Source organism: Neolamprologus brichardi, chromosome 3 (assembly GCF_056152115.1).
Source record: "Neolamprologus brichardi isolate AB-2024 chromosome 3, ASM5615211v1, whole genome shotgun sequence".
In the NCBI taxonomy this organism is placed as follows: Eukaryota; Metazoa; Chordata; class Actinopteri; order Cichliformes; family Cichlidae; genus Neolamprologus; species Neolamprologus brichardi.
This window is the reverse complement of record NC_142106.1, coordinates 40,962,794-40,982,264: the sequence shown is the minus strand read 5'-3', so window position 1 is coordinate 40,982,264 and position 19,471 is coordinate 40,962,794. Positions and strand designations below refer to the sequence as shown.

At 41.2% G+C, this 19,471-nt stretch overlaps 2 protein-coding genes across 3 annotated transcripts; both read right to left on the bottom strand.

Moving 5' to 3' along the window:
* Positions 1-4,051: 4,051 nt before the first annotated feature.
* LOC102788552 (DNA damage-inducible transcript 4-like protein) lies at positions 4,052-6,429 on the bottom strand. Its single transcript, XM_006802464.3, has 3 exons — positions 6,306-6,429; positions 5,938-6,085; positions 4,052-5,450 (listed from the first exon to the last, which is right to left on the bottom strand). Exons 2-3 carry the CDS (start codon positions 6,026-6,028, stop codon positions 4,960-4,962), a joined length of 582 nt encoding a protein of 193 aa, XP_006802527.2. The 5' UTR covers positions 6,029-6,085; positions 6,306-6,429; the 3' UTR covers positions 4,052-4,959.
* A 4,763-nt stretch (positions 6,430-11,192) lies between these two features.
* Positions 11,193-18,446, bottom strand: LOC148104316 (uncharacterized). Of its 2 annotated transcripts, none has more exons than XM_087837651.1 (12): positions 18,198-18,446; positions 15,312-15,461; positions 14,852-14,974; positions 14,613-14,669; positions 14,472-14,498; positions 14,337-14,357; positions 14,005-14,091; positions 13,877-13,912; positions 12,956-13,054; positions 12,807-12,831; positions 12,635-12,714; positions 11,193-11,933 (listed from the first exon to the last, which is right to left on the bottom strand). In XM_087837651.1, exons 1-12 carry the CDS (start codon positions 18,256-18,258, stop codon positions 11,920-11,922), a joined length of 780 nt encoding a protein of 259 aa, XP_087693777.1. In that variant the 5' UTR covers positions 18,259-18,446; the 3' UTR covers positions 11,193-11,919. The 2 variants fall into 2 exon arrangements, with proteins under 2 accessions (XP_087693777.1, XP_087693779.1); XM_087837653.1 differs by having other exon boundaries at positions 15,312-15,458.
* Between the last annotated feature and the right edge of the window lie 1,025 nt (positions 18,447-19,471).

Sequence of the window (19,471 nt, the reverse complement as noted above, 5' to 3'; positions counted from 1 at the left end):
AAGGTTTTATTTTACAACAAGACTTTAAATGCCGATCAGGTGAATACACAGATTTAATAAATCTAAAGAGGTTGTGACCACTTTACCACCCCAACACACTCTCAGACAGTAATTAGCAATTCATGATAATATTATTTATATTCTTTTTAATCGGTCTTCTTGATGTTGATGTTCTTTTTAAAAAAGAATAGGATACTCTCATCTGTTTTAAGTAAACTAGTGCATTCATATTATTGATTATTGTCCACTGAAACATCATTTAAACTACTTCTCATATACTTTGGCATAAACTTTGCTTTACTAATCTTTAACTTTATTTTTTTAAGGAAGGCGATAAAACATGAAAATCAGTGATGCCAAAAGCATTTTCGGTTTAATTTCTAGTGAAAAACATGAGAGATGCTCCCCAACCACGTCCTGTGGGTCAGACTGCCTGTTTAGTTCTGTTTTCCGAGGTATTTTTATTCTTGGCACATATCCTCACAAATTTTTTATATCGCACACATTACTCTGGCTTTGTATGTTAAAAGCAGAAAAAAAATGCTTTGTGTAAAATGAAGGCTTATATATCTACTGGGCATCTGTTAATGGGCACTCATTCAGTTATTCAGTTGAATCTTCCTTGCTCTGTTCATATTACAAACAATTTCATGCATCTCTACATCTTTGTTCTCAAGCACAGATTCCTAATAAACGCAATGGGCCACAGTTATGAGGGCGATATGACCCAGGTGACCAACCTCTATCAGCTCTGCCATAAAAGCTCAGAAGTGAGACAACGCCCACCTGCGAGATGCCAGAGAAATCTGTGCTTGAAGCCGGGGGGGCTTCATTAGTTATGGAGGAGTTGTCATCTCCAAACTTTCCAGAGGCAGTGTCCTACAAAGGTCACACACAGCAGCCACATAAACACTGTAGTGACACTTATATAACAGTCCGCATACTGAAAATAGCATAGCAACATCTCAATATATCCATTTCTTTTAGTCCTGCACGGCTATTAAACTTGTGCATCATGCGCCTGCAGGGGCTATTTCATTACGTCCAAGACCAGTCATAAGAGTTTATTTAAAATCTCGGTTCACTCACTACTCAAAATAATGCACCTTGCACAACTAAATATCAAATATCTCAGTAGGAAGGAAATATGACGTCACATTCTTGGGAAGGTACTACCTGTACGTTCGTTACAGTTTATTACACCCTCGAGGTACAAATTGTAAATCACGTATTTATAACCCGTTTAACATCATTCAGAGGCTAAGCTTTCGACACATATTCACTAGTTCAGCTGCAGCTCATAAGCACCTTCATGTGACTGTGGAAGGAGTGTTACAGACACATGGCAATGGAGGAAAAGTGAGCATAAAATAACCCAAAACAGAAATGCATTCATTGTAATGCAATCCATCAAATCGGTCCTATCATACATACTGTCCTTAAAAGTTAAAATTACTTTTCTCACCAGGCATTTTCTACATTTAGATCTACATTACATGCCCAATAAATTTTTATGGCACAACTTCACCTACTTCCAAGGTGCAAGGAGAAGACAAAGATCTGATGACGTGAAGACAGTTTAAGTATTAGGGAAACTGTCGCTGGAGTCTTCACGTCATCCTACATTTGATACCGTGTCATGGATTGTAAGTTTCTTAAAATTGAAGCCCCCTGGGATACATCAGAAAAAGATGATTAGGATATTACCCTAGGTGGGACTCGTACTAAATAAACATATCTCATGCCACACAGCGCTGATAAGAAATGTCTAATTTTAATCCAAAAAGAAAGCGCTGCAAACGTTGGTGTTTTTCCACAGTCACTGTACTATCTTCTTACTTTTAAAGCTAAATTAAGCTCGGCACAGCACATCCTACAGCCACTGAAGCTTTGCAGGCCAAAGCAGATTTAACATCTCCCTCTTGAACATCACATGCTGCCTGCTCCAATGGCAGCAAGAGTCAAGTGTTTTAAAGATATGTATTTTGATACCCAAACATCATGTGATGAAACTCGTAAACATGAGCTTGAACACTCAACCCAACCACCTAACGCCTTCTTCTTCTTTCTTCGGATGGAGGGCTCATTTTTTCTCTTTTGTGCAAACAAAGCTGAACATAAAGTGACGTTTTTTCAAATAAAGTTTTATTGTCTAACTTTCAAGAATTTTATTGTTTCCTGGTGTGAGATAAAGATCGCGGCATCACAGGGCAGCTGACCCAGAATCACTTATTACCTAATTCCAAATGGGGATACTGACCAACGTAAGAAGGGCCTCCTGTTTTTTTGTTTGGTTGGGTTTTTCTATGTTTATGCTATGTCTGCTTGTGAACTGACATACCCAAAAGATGATGAGGCAATAGGGAAAAGGTATTGTTTACTTAGAACATAAACAAACAATCAGATAAACATATCGGCATTACAAGATAACCCCGGGTCCCAGAGTGGCATGCATTCTCCTTTTAGTAAGTTCATCAGATTTCCATCTTCCCAGAAAGACCTTGCTCTACGGGTCAGGAGGAAACATGGAATCAAGCCCAGCTCATCTCTCAGGAGTCAGGAACAAATAGGCCTATCCAGTAACTCGGATAAGCCCGTGGGGATGGAGAGGCATCAAAAGCCGATAAACATCTGTAGGCTGTTTGTGCAGGGTAAGCAGTATGCATCCGTTTGATCGGTGTGATCGACTCCACAGCTGTGGCAGTAAAAGACCCCTTTCACAACCGTCAATGTAACTCACGCTGCGCAGGGGTGAGATGAATCATGTTGACACCGAGGATATCGAGCACCACAAGCAGATTTACTTGCTCCAGCAAACAAGTTGCGAAGCCAGTACAGTGCAGCTAAGATTTTCCTTTTTTTCTTTTTTGGTTGCAACAGCATGACAAGGGCCTCAGTACTTTTCCATGAGGCAAGATATTATGGCAAAGCCTCCCTCAGTAGGAAGATTTGCCAACTCTGCCTTTTCATGGACAAGGACCATAAATCAGGGGAAAATGCTAATGTTGCAAGGGACTTATTGACAAAGATCCTTGTAAGATGTAGTAGGTGGAATGAGAAGGCCTAAAGTAAATCTATATAACATTGGGGACAGGAGGAAATTAGACTGTAACTTGGGCTTCAATTTAACCTGTTTTTTCCGTCCATGAATAATCAAGTGTGGTACACTATCAATCTAAAATTTGGACACCTTTATTTTCATGACGATTTACATTGTAGATTCTCACTGAAGACATCATAAACATATTTAGAGTTACTTTCTTTGCTACATAAAAAATAAAGTAAAAAAAATAAAATAAAGAAGAACAATTGAATGACAAAGTGTGTCCAAACCTGTGACTGATAGTGCATCTATAGAAATATTAGACATAGCGATGAATTGTATAGCACATATTCTTTGTGGATCTTTTGTGTTTATGGGCTTCGCAGTTCAGATCTGCGCCGCTGACCCACATTAGCACAGCAAAGCAACGGGATCAGAGGTCGTTACGTGTGACGCCAACCAGACGATCAGAGCTTCATTGTCCTGCACAAGGACTGTATGCAGCGCATCTTGCACAACATCATGTGACTCTGCCATTAACCTGCTGTAACCCCTGCGGCCTGTTTCGCCACTTGAGCGTGACCGGCGTGTTGCCATGACTAACTTTTTACACAAATGTAAAAAGTTGTAAACAATTATGACAGTAATTCCTTATTAAAGCAAAACTGGGAGGAATCTTGTCATGCACCATACAAGTCTCATGCTCATCTCACAAGTTTATTAAAATCCCAACCATTCAAGACAATGAGAGAAATGTCACACAAACACTGCAGGTACACACAGCGGCAGCCAGTGAGCTTTACGAGCAGTCAGGAGAATGGCGTTTGGAAGCCTGCAGAACAAATTACATTTTTAAGCTTTTAAGGATCAAGTAAGTGCCACATTCTTGTCAAGATCTTGTAATGCCTGTTGCTCTGTCTAAAAGGGGTTTAGTTTAGCAGGCTTTGCCATGACAGGATATCCATGGCAATATAAGAATGGAGAAAAGAGCACACGTGGAATCAAAAATGAACATTAAAGTGATTTTATTGTCCAAACAGACAACTCAGTTTGTTTCAACATCAAATTTGAAAAACAATGGAAAGTTAAAAAATAAAAAGGGGGAGGGGGATTTGGGACTTTTTTTTAACAAGTTAATTGTTAAAACAAATACACATCACTTGGGCGAACCATCCTTTAATAATTTATAAAGTCTCTGCATTGAAAAGGTGCATCAGGCGGAGGAGGGGGGGTAAAAAAATAAAAATGCAATAAAACATTTAGAAAGAGACGCAGCTGTGACATAGCTGTGTGGAAAAAAAAATGTGCGTGAGATTTAAGGCATCCACATATTCCCCTATAGTGTGGGAAGTCCCACACCATGACAGCAGCATCTACGCAAGACATATAGTCTTAAAAACAATCACAGCCCTAAATACAGCATCACACAACCAGAATATGGCCCCCAAAAGACTAAATGTCAGACTCTTATTCAGCCCTCTGTGTGCTCGCTGTGGCTGAGCGTTCAACGTATCTGGAAACACACAGATGCCTCAAGAAAGTGTCTAGTGTCTTTAAGAAAAGTGTACCCGACAGTATGTCCCTCTCACACTTTGGGATAGGTTTACATTCATCTGCAAAAAGTACAACTTCAAATGGTGTTTGAGCAACTCATATTAGAAAACACACAAACACACAGAACATTACAATTTTGCTGAAAAAAAAAAGAAAGAAAAAAGACTTGAATCAGAACAATCAGGCTTTCTGATGCACAAGCTTCTGGCTTTACATCCAAAGCTGACTGGCTAATAGTTAACACTGCGCTGTACAAAAACACTGTAGAAAACGTGACACCACTGGAGTGTCATTTACATTTGGGCAGAAGTGTATTTCCCAACAGGAAACCCAATATCCAAATCCCCAATCCCTACAAAAGTTCAGCACTCCTCAATCACGGTACCTGCCGAGGAGGAGTACAGTTTTTTCTTAACGAGACGGAAACCTGGACTCAGTTTAAGTGCGTGCCTAAAGGTCGGCGCGAAGCAGGTTCCCATAAAAAGAAAGTCCCGCAGGCTGGGCCAGGCGGTGCCATCCTGCTTAAAAACAAGAGTCAGCTCAAATGTAGGCACCACGGTGGCATCGTACACGATGCGTTCGAGCTGCTTGCATCCCTTGTCCAACTCCAGGTGGACGTAGAGAACAGAGCCGCGCAGACCGCAGGGCTCGCAAGATGCCAGCCGCAGGACTTCATGAGCTATTCTCCGCGTTAGCTTCTCTGGTACCAGCACAGAGGAGCAGTGTAGCGTTGTCTTCTTAGCCCGCGAAAGGCAGTTTTCAAACATCTTTGCCAGCTGCTGACAGGTTCTGTCCTCAGTGGCATCTGAGGTCCTCTGGGTCTCATCTAAGCAGTCTAACCAGACGTCCAGTCCTGGGAAAACAAGGCAAGATAAACATTTAAAGGTCGGATAATCCTGATTTAATCATATCAGCTGCAGTAAAATTGAAAGGTATTTTATTAGGTCAACTGGGACAAATCACAAGATTTCAACACCACCAATGACTGAAGGAATGGGTCTGTGTTTGTATGCTTTTCAGCTGCCTTGTGTGAATGTGTCAACAGTCCCTTAAAAACGAAATATCATCTCAAGAGTCTGAGCTGCACACCCACAAAATATCATGTTTCTGCAGCACAATCTTGTAGCAATGTGCAGAGAAAGACAGCCTCAGACTTGCCTTTAATCGTGGGCTGCTGTTTCGCAGACAAACTGAAGGGATGACTTCATCTGTACCCGCCCCCTCCTCCTCCCCACTGCTGCAGCCATGCACCACACAGGGATAAACAAGCGCACAACTAGAAGTATCCAGCATCTAGCAGGTTAGCTACACAAACAAAAAGAAAACACTAGTAAGCTCACCTGCATCAATGCAACCGTGGTCATATCTTCTATCCGCCAATTCTGAAACACACTCGCTGCTTTTGGGCTTTAACGTGCTCGTAGCAACCATGGTGATAGCCTGTTTCTCCTGGAGTCGGCCGTTTTCCCGTAGTTTTAGAAAAGCTGCCTGAAAATAGTAGCGTCATTGTGTCAGTCCAAGCGGATGGTTTGAGATATATTTAAACAAATTACTAACTAAAGTAGCTACCTCAGGATGCTAAAACTTTCAAAATGTAGCCCTTAACGACAAAAAGCCGTAAAAAAAACCTAAACAAATAAAAAATTTAACCCCTCAATTCTTAACTGCTAGCTTAAAAGACACTCATTCGCAGCATTAAACGACTCACCTTAAATATTATTTAATACAAAATAACTTAATTTAGACGGTTCCTCATGGATAAATTCGCACACACACATTAATATAGAAACACACACACTGACACTCAGACGTACTGCAACGGGGTGAAACTTCTGAGGGTTATTTATACCCTCGTCTACTCAGCTGACCAGAGGGCTTGACCAATCAGGCGCTGGACGCGGGACACAGCTCCTTTCCGATTGGCTGCGAAATAGCATTTAAATTAATTCATTGACCAATACTTGGGGGGGATTTCTTGTGTTGCTACATGGGCAATAAAACACACCGTAACGTTTTTGTATTCGTTTTAAAGAAGGGCTATAAAGCGTTAACTTTACCCGAAACGTGTTTTAATGTGCACTCAACGCTTCAGCCACCTGTTTGGTAGATTGTGGGTCACCAGCAAATGTTAATAAGCTATCTATGACTGTTTCATTATTATTATAGAGAGAGACCTCGAGCTATGTTTAAGCCTGTAACCAAGCCACGTGAGTTTTCATATTGCTGTTTGATCAGAAAACGCAAAATATTTTTGTAATCAATAAGGTAAACGAATAAAGAAAAAAAAAGTTAAACTACACACTTTAAAGAAGGGGTGGTTAATTAATATTCCCAATGTGTCACTTGATAGACTGGGACTGCACCAATAAGCTGAACTCATTACTGTTCAGTATCAAGTTTATCTCTTTGTGATCTTATTATGGTGGCCCTCCACAACAGTCCCAGATTCTCATGTGGGCCCTTTAAAAACAGATTTTTTTTAAAGTAACTTTATTCATAATTTTATTAGCTGTATTGACACAACGGTACTAGCTAGAAAATTTGAGGCAAAAGCTGAAAATAAATCCCTTGATTTCATCTCAAATCCATTTTTTGTGAACCTCACCCCAAACACAGAGTGCACAATGTCCTCATCAAAAGGACACACTGCCGTATGAAAGAAATTCATCCTAACACAGAAGAGGAGTAGACGAAATCTGAGTGGGTTTCACTTCCCAAAAGTACAGTTATGAGTAAAGTGTGCAAACAACCAGATCAAAATGTGAATTTCAGGATTGTGAGGCAGGAGGAAGCCCTTTGAGTATAGAGCCGCTGAGCCAAAAATGTCTTGTCTTACTGTATTGTGTGTATACATTTGGCAGGCAATGCGGCGAGCACAGTTGTTCAGTTCATCAGCGGTTTATCTCTCACCACTCACAGTCTCAACAGAGTTTTTCTCCCAGTAACTGGATCTGACCCTCTTACCCCCAGCAGCTCTGCTGGCTAAAGGGTAATGGAATCCAGTGGGCGAGGGAGAGACGGAGAGACCAAGCGTTTTCCACCGGTCACATGGGGAGAACTAGATATGCCCTGGAAAAAAAGTCACATTCTTTAATGTTGCTGCTTTTGTAGATGCAGAAATATACTGACAAGTGTTAGGTAAGCAAGGACTTTGGTAAAGTTCACATGTGTCAAAAACTTGTACGCAGAAAAACACAGCAAGGACAGAAAGAGCTGTCATTATGGAGGCGGTGGTAATGAGGTGTGGACTGACATTTATGAAAATATGCAAGGTCGTTAGTAGCTGTCTAAAGGGTAGAAGTGGGTCAGGGGTTCTGAATAAGGAGTACTTGTACTTTAGGTAGATTACAAGTAGAAGTAAAATAATTTCCCAGCTCTTATGCAGCGCCTCTTAACATCATCAGTATTAGGGCACAGTCCAGCACATAAAACTCCGTATCTAATCGTTTCAAAGCCAGCAATCAATATTTTACACCCTGCAATTAAAATTTACAAGCAAGAAGAGATTCCTTTGAAAAGATATTTATCCAGGTCATCGAGTAAAGTTTAAAATAATCTAGACACTTCTATATTCTAAAGACTATCATCTCGAGTGTCAGCTGCACGACATGTTGAAAATCTGCCATGAAGAGAACACCGTGTGTGATTTATTCCAGACACTGTGTCCGAGACCTGTCCTGCAAAGCTCTGGTCCTTATTTTGCAGGTGTTGTCGTAATTTGCAGCAGTGTGAGTTAGCTGCAGTAGCCTGGGCGTAAATGGAGCAGCAAACTGATTCGTGCAGTGTCTGCAACACGAGCATTTCTTAAGCACTCGGAAAGTAGTTTGAATGCATTTGAGCCAGTGTTAACAAGTGTGTAGTCAGAACATTTTGTCTGAGCTCAGGAGGTGCAGTGCTTTTGCACGTCTGCACAAGATCACATCCACTTCTGCTCGCTTTGCTTTGTGTGTCAAACATCTGCTCCACTGAAACAGCTGAGAGCAGGCCGGTAATGTGGGGCACTGCTGCGTTTGACCTTAACCCCCTGTCAGTAAGTCGAGTCAAATCTGAATCCACTTGATAATTTTTCCCCAACTCCTGTTTCCCTGAATGAAGCAAAAGATGAAACGTGTCGGGTCTCGGGTTACTAATCCACTCTGGTTCAGATGAGCCTTCTCTTATCCCCTTGAGGACACGCGGTATGCCGATCTGGGACTCGCCTCCATCCAGTAAAACGTGCCCCTCGTTGCCCCCTCTAGGAAAGTGAATAACAAGAAGCTTTTTGCTGAGTTGCATTTCAGGAGAAAGCAGGTTGCATGTGCCGGGGTTCATATCGGTGTGTAGCTGTGTTTTGCTGGTTGTCACAGCAGAGCAAGTAGTTATAACTTACTCAGATAAATTCTTCTTCTTTAACGTGCTCTTATATATCTTATAGTTAACGTCTGTGACACATGAGCAGATGGAGGAAATGAAAAAGACCAATAAGTGTGTTTGTTTTAACAAACAAGCAACTATACATGGAAATTGCAAGTATATAAGCCAAAGACAAAGTTGTTGTCTTCAGGAATAGTTCTCAACAAATTGTGTGTTTTAACAGCAGGCTGCAAGTAACAAAGTGACTAAAGATACAATTAAAAATTGGTCTGTTACACAGCACTGGTTCATCCCTTGAGTTAGGTGCCTTTTTATGTCTGAATGATTCTTAATGCTTAACAAACAAAACATTGCTCTAAAAATGGTCAGGTAGAAGCACTGGACTGAAAACGAGTGAAAAAGCAGCCAGTATCCAATTAACAACTCTTAATAAGCGGTTTTAAAGACTCAATATTGAAAGTTTGGCTCCTTGGAAGCAAAATATAAAGAAATTAGGGGGTGGTTCAAGACTTTTGCACAGTACTGTACATTTAAAAAAGGACTTGCACACACACACACACAGAGAAAAAAGTTAAACCTATTCTTTAAAGTCTGTGGGTCATGAAGGCTTTAATTTATCACTTTATAAATTCAAACATAAAAGGCTTTAATGTGTCACACAGTGAGCTCAAAATCTCTGTTTTCACAGGCAGCTTGAACAGTTTTAATTAACAAATGAAAAATGTTCTGAAAGGCATCGTTTACATCTCAGCAATGTTAAAAAAGTCAACTTGCACTCCATGGTTTTGTAACTTGTTGGCTGGTCATCTGTGAAGCGCTGACACCCATTCAACTATTTCACGGCTTCAAACAATCCAAAATCCAGCAGCTTGGTTTTTAACAGCTGCTAAGAAAAGAAAGCACATCGCTCCCTTCCTAGCTTTTTAAAGGCTTTAGTGGTTTACATTTCTGATCTGCTTGCACTATTCTCTGCCCCAGGTCACTTTGGTCATTATCACAACTGCTCATGTCAGACTTCTTTATTCATTTCTCATATTTAAAGCTGTCTGCCCCCAGATTTGGAGGAATCTCCTACTTCAGCTCAGATCGTGTCCCACAGCTGATGTAAATGTAAACTCGACCTTTTCTTAAAAACTTTTACAGCTTTTAACAATCTTTGATGTGTTGATAGTTTATTCATCTGTTTTTGTAATCTTTGCCAGTTACTTCCTCAGGTGCACAGTTTTATTCTAAATGCATCGACTGAAAAGCATTTTGGGTCGAGTGCTGCTGTTATTAAATGTGCTTTTAAAATAAAATGACTCAACGTTCATGTGAATGTTTCAAATGGCAGTTAAAGAAGGCCCGCTATGCTCATTTCCAACTCCATATTTCTATCCCAGAGTACAGGATTACTTTGACATTTTCAGACTCCGATTATCTCCTTTTATTCTGCGAAGCATGTACTTTTAGTTAAGAAGACTTGTGCCTTAAAATGTAAAAAGGCAGAAGGATTCAGGTTTGTAACAACAGGAACAAAAGCATGTGGGAGAAAATAAAAGGCAAAGATACATATTGATTATTTAGAGTCAAGAGAGGAGAAGGGGGTCGAAAATGGGGGACAAACACACTGAGCAGGAGAGGGCGAAGAAAGCTCCCCACGGTGCCCTGAATGTCACAGCCCCGGCCACAGCTGTTAGCGCATTTTATTTGTGTGTGGAGGGTCTTCTGCCAACCTGCTCGCTGTGTCTTTGATGGAAACGTGCCCACAGTCCAAGCTGTCACCCGGTCTCATTTTACGAAGGCCACAGTCAGACCTAACAGGGCAGTGTGTGAATCAGAGCAAAATGAAGGTCATGAGAGATTTTATGTTTGATCTTATATCATTTGATGTTATATACTCAAAACACCATCTGGGAGGGAGGCTCTTGAACTTATTTGTTACGCACTGCGTGGAAATATGAAGAAGAAGCTGAGAGGTGTGTGTGTGTGTGTGTGTGTGCAGCCAAAAACATTTCATTCTGTAGTTACCTGTTGGCTCCCTCTAGTGGTGAATTACTCAACTCACACCATTGGTGTCCTACAGCTCGCTCACAAAGAACCACAATCAAATACAATAAACCCTGCAGATATATATATAAATTAGAACTTTTAATTTATTTTAATGATTAAATTATCCATTTAGCACATCTCCTATATGCTATTTCAGATCTATCAGAAGATGCATATGTATATGTTAAAAAAACAGGGCAGCACAAAAAAGACATTTTCTAGTGATTTATTGAGGAAATTGATGATGACAAATTCCAGCCACAAAGCATAAAGTAGTTCCAGTGTCTATAAATCCAAACAGCCTTTTGCATCTGCTTTAGTTATGTGTGCTTTGGTGCAACATTTGTAGAAGAAAACCCCACAAAAACATTTAACAGACCTTCTGTTGCAGCAAATTCCTATGTGAGCTGAGTTACACGCGCAAACAAGTCGTCCTAACAGCAAATATCTAGCGCACATCAAACAAACCCCAAACCTTCATAATTAGCAAAATGGCTCAAGGCAAGTAAAAAGTAAATGGCAGATAAGAACGTAACGAAAGGATGATTACAGAGTTATAAAGCGTATGATAAGACTAACGTGAAGGATCTGGAGTCACTACACAGGAAACATGTTTGCGGCAGTAGTTTGCACCGAGTGCAAAATAAAGGCTGTATAAATAATAAGTCACCACTGTCATTTAATAGGTGGCGTGTCAGCTTCTTTAGATGAGCTTTGCAGTCCTTACTTTTGAGATCAAGTTCATTTGTTTTAAGATTTATCATCGCAGTCACACGCCCTACTTCATAAAACTGCTCTCTGCATACAGAATCACACTTGAAAGCCTCTTTTATTGAAAAACAATTAAAATATTTCATTACAGCTTAAAAAAAAAGGAGACCTAGGATCGAAACAGCTTTCTCAGACCATCAGTGTGTGGGCGGCGATGGTGACTCTTCTTATCTGGCTTCAGCTGAAACACACAAAAGAACAGGAGCAATTCATAAAACTGATTTTCCAACCTGAAAAGTCAAAAAAGGCCGTTAAATTGTGATTTTAATCTTATTGCGTTTGGTGGGAATGCGTTTGCTGTTTTAAAGCTCCGCTCCAGCAGCCTGCAACAAAACAAACCCTTCTTTTTTTTTCCTCATCAGAATTCCTGAAGCGTTATTCCATTTCCCTGCCAAAGGCATGCAGGCCTGACTGGGAAGGAAGGCACTGCATTCGTTGGCCAGCTTGTGTTTTATAGTAGGTGGGGTGAAGGGGTAACTTAGGGTGTGTGCGCAAACTATGCTTGACATGCGCGCCCGGGGATGTGCTCGTGCCTTTACGCACGCACGCCTCCGTAGCATGTGGGGCCACGCTGACATTTACCCAGTGCACAATAGGTCGCGTCCAAAATAATCTGCGTTTATGTTAGGATGTCCCTATCTTTCAGGCCCTGCTGCTTGTTTGAGGGCGGGACGCGCGAAATCACAGGAAACACCTTCTGCTGCCCAGCTAAAGCCCCAGAAGCCCCATGCAGTACAATGAGGATATTAAAAGCCCAGCACTTCCCTGGGATAATTGAAATTCGGTGTCTGGAGAAACAGTTTCACCAAGTGATGGAAGAATGCGCAAACAGAGGGAAGTCGGGAGGAACCCGCTGCAGGAAATAGAGGGAAGGCGGCTCACCGTTCTCTTCTCTTCCTGATGATTTAACTCCGAGGAGCATGACGCCATCCTTGCTGTTCTCAGCTCTCTGGAAAGATGCGCTGTGAAGGGTTTTAAAGAGATAAATGTTTGGCTTTTCTTCACACACCCTGAAAATGGCATGATCTGTCTGATCTTTTAATCTCAAACTCACTTCTCAGTTCCAGTGTCGACGGTTTCTGTTCAGCAGAAGACAACAGAAGGCAATGATAAGCACACATGCTTGTTTGAATTAAAATAATCTTTCAAATCATAAATCCCAGTGTAAGCACTCATACACGGGCGTCCTGGCAGAGCATGTACCTGTGGGGTTGTGGACTTTCTTGGATTTGAATTTGAGGACGATGGCGATAGCAGCTGCAGCCAGGATGGCGGGCAACACAAGCCACCACAGCTTTTTATCTGGGGGAGGAGAACATGAAGGACACGGCCATCAGTATCCATCTGGTGTGACGTGCGTCGTCCACATTTGCGTCTAACCAAAGGGCAGAGCAGTGATGTAGCAGCTGCAGAACCACGCAGTTTGGACTTTTGACCTTTAACGGCCCGTGAACATGGACTCTGCATTGCAGTGCAGAGTTTTATCCCCTAAATCATTAAAAAGTTGAATTTTTAAAAAAAAAAAAGTCTGTCAACATAATATGTGACCTTTTTTAAAACAAGATTTTATTGGATTGGGCTATTTTAAAGGTTTTGGTGGGAAGGTGGAATGATTCAGCCCTCTGAGGTGGCAGAGTCAGTGGGCTGGGCAAATGGGAATCTCAGTAATTGCTGTGTATTTTTTGCCCACACATCAGATATATGTAATCAGGAATCCCAAATCGCTTGCAGTGTTGCTGATAGCGTAATCCCCAGTAGGACACTAGTTTTGTTTTGATCTGTTTCCCTTTTTTTTTTCTTTGCTCTGAAGCTTTTTGTGCTTTCAAGTTCAAGGTTTTTATTTAACAAACGATACTCACAGTCTATGCATTCATCTTCATCTCTAGATGATAATCATATGGAGGACCAGAAGAGCTACATATCAAGATCATTCAGTATGACTCAGTGAAAATGAAATGAATGAATGAATATCTACATGTACTTGTTGCTGGCATTTAATCATATACCATTTATTTAGTGTCTATATTTTTATTGGCAGCTTTGGTCCTCCGTACAGATTCAGCTATGAGAGGCTGCAGCTGCTGCATCGCTGGTGTGCAAAGTGAGACTGATTAGCTTTGTTACCTGCTGATTTCTCCTCTGTTTGACCCGCCTGAGAACCTTTCAACGACACACATTTTGATTTGATTAAACACGGTTGGGATGTCCATTCATGACCTCACGTTTAGCTCACTGTACACAGGATCACTTACCGGGACTGTTCTCCTGAGCGGTTCTTTTAGTGGGAGGTGATGATGATGATGAAGATCTGCTTTGAGAGTCAGTGGTGTTTTGTTGTCCTGTCACATTTAGATTCATTATTTATTTATATATTTCAGAAATTAACTTAATTATTTTTTTTTTTTTTACTCAAAGACGGTTCTGGTTTCAATTATATTGTGTGGAGCTGTTTGGGGATTTCTTTTAATTTCAACATTTTCAACAAGGAAGTGCTGAAGGATGGTTATCAATAAGAGAAGAGAGCACAGAAGGAAAAAGAAAGAGAGGGAGGCAAACAATCATGTCGATACAAACAGTACTGTACCTGGGGTAGGAGAAGTGTTACCTGTGGACAGTAAAGAGAAGCGTTGTTTCATTTGAAAAACAAACTGTTTTAGTTGTTTGATGTGTTTTTAATGCTTTAAAAAATCGCATGATCACATTATTTTTTATTGTGTACCGAAGTTCCGGTCAGGATCGGTGTCATCTGTTCAGAAAACAAAGAAAGAAAAAGAAAAACGCTTCAAACATGGTCATCATTTTTGTAGCAAGTGAAGAAACCTATGCCTATCACTGAGGAGCTCACACGTGCCACACTTACCTTGACCTGCTTTGGCTTGGCCATCAGAATGCTCACTCGGAGAGACATTAGTGGGGGCTGATAAAAAAGAAAAAAACCTCATGAAATATGTTAAAAGTATCTATGTCAAACTGCCTTCCATATACAGTGTTACACTTTATTTCTGAATACAAAATGAAGTTCATTTAAATCGTCTCTGTACTAAAGCACATGTAGAAACCCTTCAACAAACCACATATGTCATATAAAATTATCCTTACTTCCACTGCTTGTCTTGTTCATTAGTTCATAAGTCAAAGAGTCATTCTGGGCGGATGCGGATGTAGCAGCAGCAGCAGCAGTAGTAGTAGTAGGTGACGTAGTATTGGCTTTAGGCGTGTGTCCTAGAAAACAGAACGCAATGAAGGGTTGTAGGGAAATCTGTTGGAGCTTGACGATAAAATAAACAAGCAGTCTTTAGCCCAAACTAGCTTGTTTTTAAAAGCACACCATCTTGTCCCCCCCCCCCCCCCCCCCCTTTACTACAGTATATTATTTATTACCTTTAAATCCACCGTATTTTAAATGTCTTTACAAGCACTCCAGCATGCAGTTTAAGGTCACAAACTGTGCTTCTACATCTACAGGTGTGTTCTAAAAGTGGTTTTAAGGTGAGCTTTGAGACAATAAAGCAAAGTGAAATGCAAAGAAATTTGGAAGAGGGCTTTAAGACACACTCACCATCCAGAGGAGATGTGGTCGTATTTGTAGGAGGAGAGGGAGGAGCTGTTGGTATTGTGTTTGCTGCTGTCATTTTTGTTGTTGTTGGTGGAACTGTTGTGGTTGAGTTTGAGGTTGAGGTTGAGGTTGAGTTTGAGGTTGGCTTATCTTCTGTGTGGTATGAAGAAATCATGAAGGAAGTTAAGAAAAATGATTTGATTAGGTCCACATAAAAGTCTTTTGGTGGTTATTTAAAGATATTTGTGATTGTGGAGAGGTTACAAGAGAGATTAACACACTTTGTCATCTATCCAGAGAAAATCTACAACCAACACCAGCTCACTGTTGAACTCATTGCATCTAAAAACTCAAAATCTTCAGACAGCAGCAATTTGATTTTGTTTGAAAGATTTATTCTCGGCATTTTAGCCTTTATTTTCATAGGACAGTTCAGAGAGCAGACAGGAAGCATGGAAGAGAGTGGGGGGACAGACTCCAACCAGGGGCCCTGCAAAACCTTCACTGCTGCCACACTTGGTTAAGTAGCTAGCAGCTGCCTCGGGAACCAGTTTGAGTAGTGAATTTGAAGGATTATCTAAATTCAATTAAATTTTAATACCACTAAACCAAAAACTACACTGAGAGAATCAGAAGTCTAAATCTATTTTTTTTCTTTAAAAGTTTGCTGATTGCTGTTATATTTCTATCATGAGATCTGCTGTTTGGAAATTTTTCCAGATGTCAGTTTGGGATTCTTTGACTGCATGTCTGTCTTGTAATGTCCCTGAGTGCCTTCTTTGGTTGGATTGTTGTCTGCGATCCAGATTTAAGGTATTTCTGCATCCGCTGGAAGGTATGTCTATCTTTTATGTACAGTCTTTGGTTTCACCATCAGATCAGGCCCTCACTCGTCACGTCAGGGTATGAAACAGAAAGATGGCTCCAGCAGAAATGCTCAGCCTGAGGTTTCACAGCAGGATTTTACTGACCAACGGGTGGTGCAGCAGTGGCTACAGCTTATATTGTCCACCTGTATGGTCTCCAGTGGAGATTTTGGGTTGTGGTTGCTTTGGTAACCCTGCATTTCTCATAATTACTCACGGGGATGGAATTCTTTGGCTCCATCGGAAGTCGCTTCGGTCACTTCCTCGATCGGAAGTGACGGAAGTGATGGTATTCTTTGTCTCTGCTGAACACCGTGCCGCCAACAATGATTTCACTTGTCATCGTTACAAGTCACAAAACTTAAGTGACATGTTGCTGCTCTTTTCCAATGTGCACAAACCGTTTTAAAAATACTCAACCGAGAAAGGAAATGGTTAATATTTCTTTTTTGTTATTACAGTAAGTTATTACTTGTGCTATACTTGTGTATCCTTGGTTGAAACTGTAAAGATATTTATGCCCAGTTTTGCTCACTGAGTCACAGGCTTGCTTTACGAGCTCCGACCGCCATCCTGCGTCGTGACTGTTTGGCGCTACTTTAAAGGCCAGCTTCTGAGACGACCGAGGGTCAAACGTGTCAGACAGGGGGTGAAAAGTCTAGATAGAGAAGGAGATTACGGCATGTCGAGGTGGATATCCTCTGCCCCAAGTGTCGCAGCAGTGTGAAGCTGCATCCTGTCCCAGACATATACAATTGTTGCTCCCCGACCCGTGTTAGGCTTCCTGCTGTCGATCGTGAGTTCATTCAGTGCATGTCACTGCAGTCCGGCTGCTTGATGGCTAACAGGACGTTTCTGCTCTGACCGCACAAAGATCAGACTGTTTTACATGAATCTGGTCAGGAAGGAAAATCAAGTCTCCCTGCCAGACGTAACTCTAAAGTATTTAAGGCAAGTCTCAAGTCAGGTCATTGAGTCGTTAAAGGAAGAGTACGAGGCGAGTCTTCGGTATGTTGGATCATTCAGAGAGTTGTTTAAGTTGGTGCTAGTAAATCGAGGTAAAGTTAAATGTTAAGTATGTGTAAATTGCGACGCATCGTGGTCTTTTCAGTCCTTTAATCACGTAAACAAATTCAAGTCAAGCCTCAAGTATTTCAAAGCAAGTTTAAAGATCAAAAGCTAAAGATTTGCCAGCATCAGAGAGTTTTGGATCCTACCAGGCCCCCAGTTCATTACTTTTCCTTATGTGTCGCGGAAGAAAATCTCACACAGATAATTCTAATGGCCCAGGCGTGGGCGTTTCCTCCAGCTTGTTTACCGCTTAAACCTTGGAAGAAGATTGGCTGTCACCTGGGACCTATCAGGCTCAGGACAATAATCTGCTGTCTCTGTGATAGAGGGGGCGGTTTGGTTCTCACTGCCTATCTGCTGTTAGATCACCTATCTGCTCGGCACAGACAGGCTTTCAAGTTCTTTTGTTTCTGCACAAGGAAAAAACAACAACAAGTCAGTAGCCATGTGGCACTCTGGTGCTTTTCATGCCAGAGGTTCTGACTTGTATCTAACATCTGTTCACTCGCAAAAATCAGAAACAAATTGTCAGACTTGTTAGTTTGAAGGTCTCCGTTAAGATTTGGAGGCATAGAAACACAATCACATAAAAATGTGCTCCAAGTTTATCTCCCTTGGATAAGCAAAAATAGTCTGAGTGGATGTCCTTAAAGTAACGTAAGTGACTTTTGACCATCGCTGTGATCTTTATCATTGCACACACCAAGGGGGAAACGCATGGGTTAAAGGGAAGCACCATTAACCAGTGCTCAGACCAAAACAGAACACAACTATGGAGGCGGTCATCTTGATAGAAAGCCTATTACGTTTAGTTTTACTATAAATCAGTGAAGGCGGCCATTCTGCAGAATCCTCCCCACACAGAAACAAGGTTGTTGCTAACTATTAAAGAGTGCTGAAGACTTCTATCAGCATGTGATCCAGCTGTAGCCAGAGTGAATGATCGCCCTACCTTGTGTGAAGACATGGGCAGATGCTAGAAGCAGGACAGCAAAAACCCTGACGGACTTCATGGCGATTCTGCAGCTGTGAACTCCTTAAACGTCTCCCTTCGAGTGGCCCGTGTGAAAGGTGTCCAAGCCTGGGTGCTCCGCTGCTGATGCTTATTTTGGCACTTCCTTTAGATAGAGAAGGGGAGGAAATACACTGGCTTCCCTTCCTGACGTAAACTGGGTGGATGTAGAGACTAACACAAGGCAGGCACTTGGCTCAATTCTGGGTCTATTTAACAATCATGTCAGTTTTGTATAATGTGGTGGAACCCAAAGGCAACTCCCATTGCTTATTTTTTCCTGCTCTGACACCACTTAACGAGGGTCAAGGAGACTGGAGAGACCTCATGGAGAGTGAACGGAGCAGAATCGGACAAAACAGATGAGATTAGATCTTTAAAAAAGTAGTTACACTGAGCCAGAGCTGGGTGTAAGTGAAGTAACTGTGGTAAATTTTGATAGGGGTGACATTTCAAGCCTTAATCCATTGGAAACCATTAACATACTACACAGTTCAGTCATCGCGCACATAAACTGAGAGATGGAATCAGATTGGTAAATAATGACTGGAACTGATGACAAAGACCTGACAGCCCAGGGGAGCTGCTGAGATGCCAGCCATTCTCCACTGTTTGTTAAACAATGTCTTCACAAAACTTGTTGTCCAGGCGTGTTGGTGGTAACACACACTCACACATCGACCGATGCATAAAGTCAAGACAGCTGTTTTTTGCAAAAGCATCACAAAATTAGTTTGGATTTTTATACAGAGTGAGGTTATAATCAAAGACGAAATAAGTTCTTCACTTTTGAACACTGCCCGTTTTTACTTGAAAAAACTTTTTTTTTTAAAAACTCATATTGTTTCCTACCCTATCCCAATCCCCCACCCCCAACAAAACCAAGCTGCTGTTTTTTGGGCCCTCCCAAAAAACAGGATGTCAGAGTTTACTTCCTTTCATTTAAACATTGTGTTTAAATGAAAGGAGGTCCAAAAGAAAGACACTTGAGATACGCACACGAGAAGTGGACTTCTTAGCTAAAATATAGAATGACTTAAATGTTTGTTCGACTAATTAGAAATTGTTTTTTTCCACTGACAATAAAACAGAAATAGCTGTAACATATTTTCCCAACACATTTTCAGAAAGCCTGACATTTCCAAAATTAAATGTAAACTTCAACTGCAACCTAATGCACATGCCGATCACTTCATTCGGTACACCTATTCAGT

What these genes read in the sequence shown, in the direction of transcription:
- LOC148104316 (XM_087837651.1), bottom strand. Translation starts at nt 18,258, where the DNA reads ATGAAGTCCGTCAGGGTTTTTGCTGTCCTGCTTCTAGCATCTGCCCAT. An exon ending in GAACAAGACAAGCAGTGGAA is followed by an intron (nt 14,670 to 14,851) that starts GTAAGGATAATT and finishes CTTTTTTATCAG; the next exon opens with CCCCCACTAATGTCTCTCCG. An exon ending in GAAAGTCCACAACCCCACAG is followed by an intron (nt 12,832 to 12,955) that starts GTACATGCTCTG and finishes TCTGCTGAACAG; the next exon opens with AAACCGTCGACACTGGAACT.
- LOC102788552 (XM_006802464.3), bottom strand. Translation starts at nt 6,028, where the DNA reads ATGGTTGCTACGAGCACGTTAAAGCCCAAAAGCAGCGAGTGTGTTTCA. An exon ending in CCACGGTTGCATTGATGCAG is followed by an intron (nt 5,451 to 5,937) that starts GTGAGCTTACTA and finishes TTGTTTTCCCAG; the next exon opens with GACTGGACGTCTGGTTAGAC.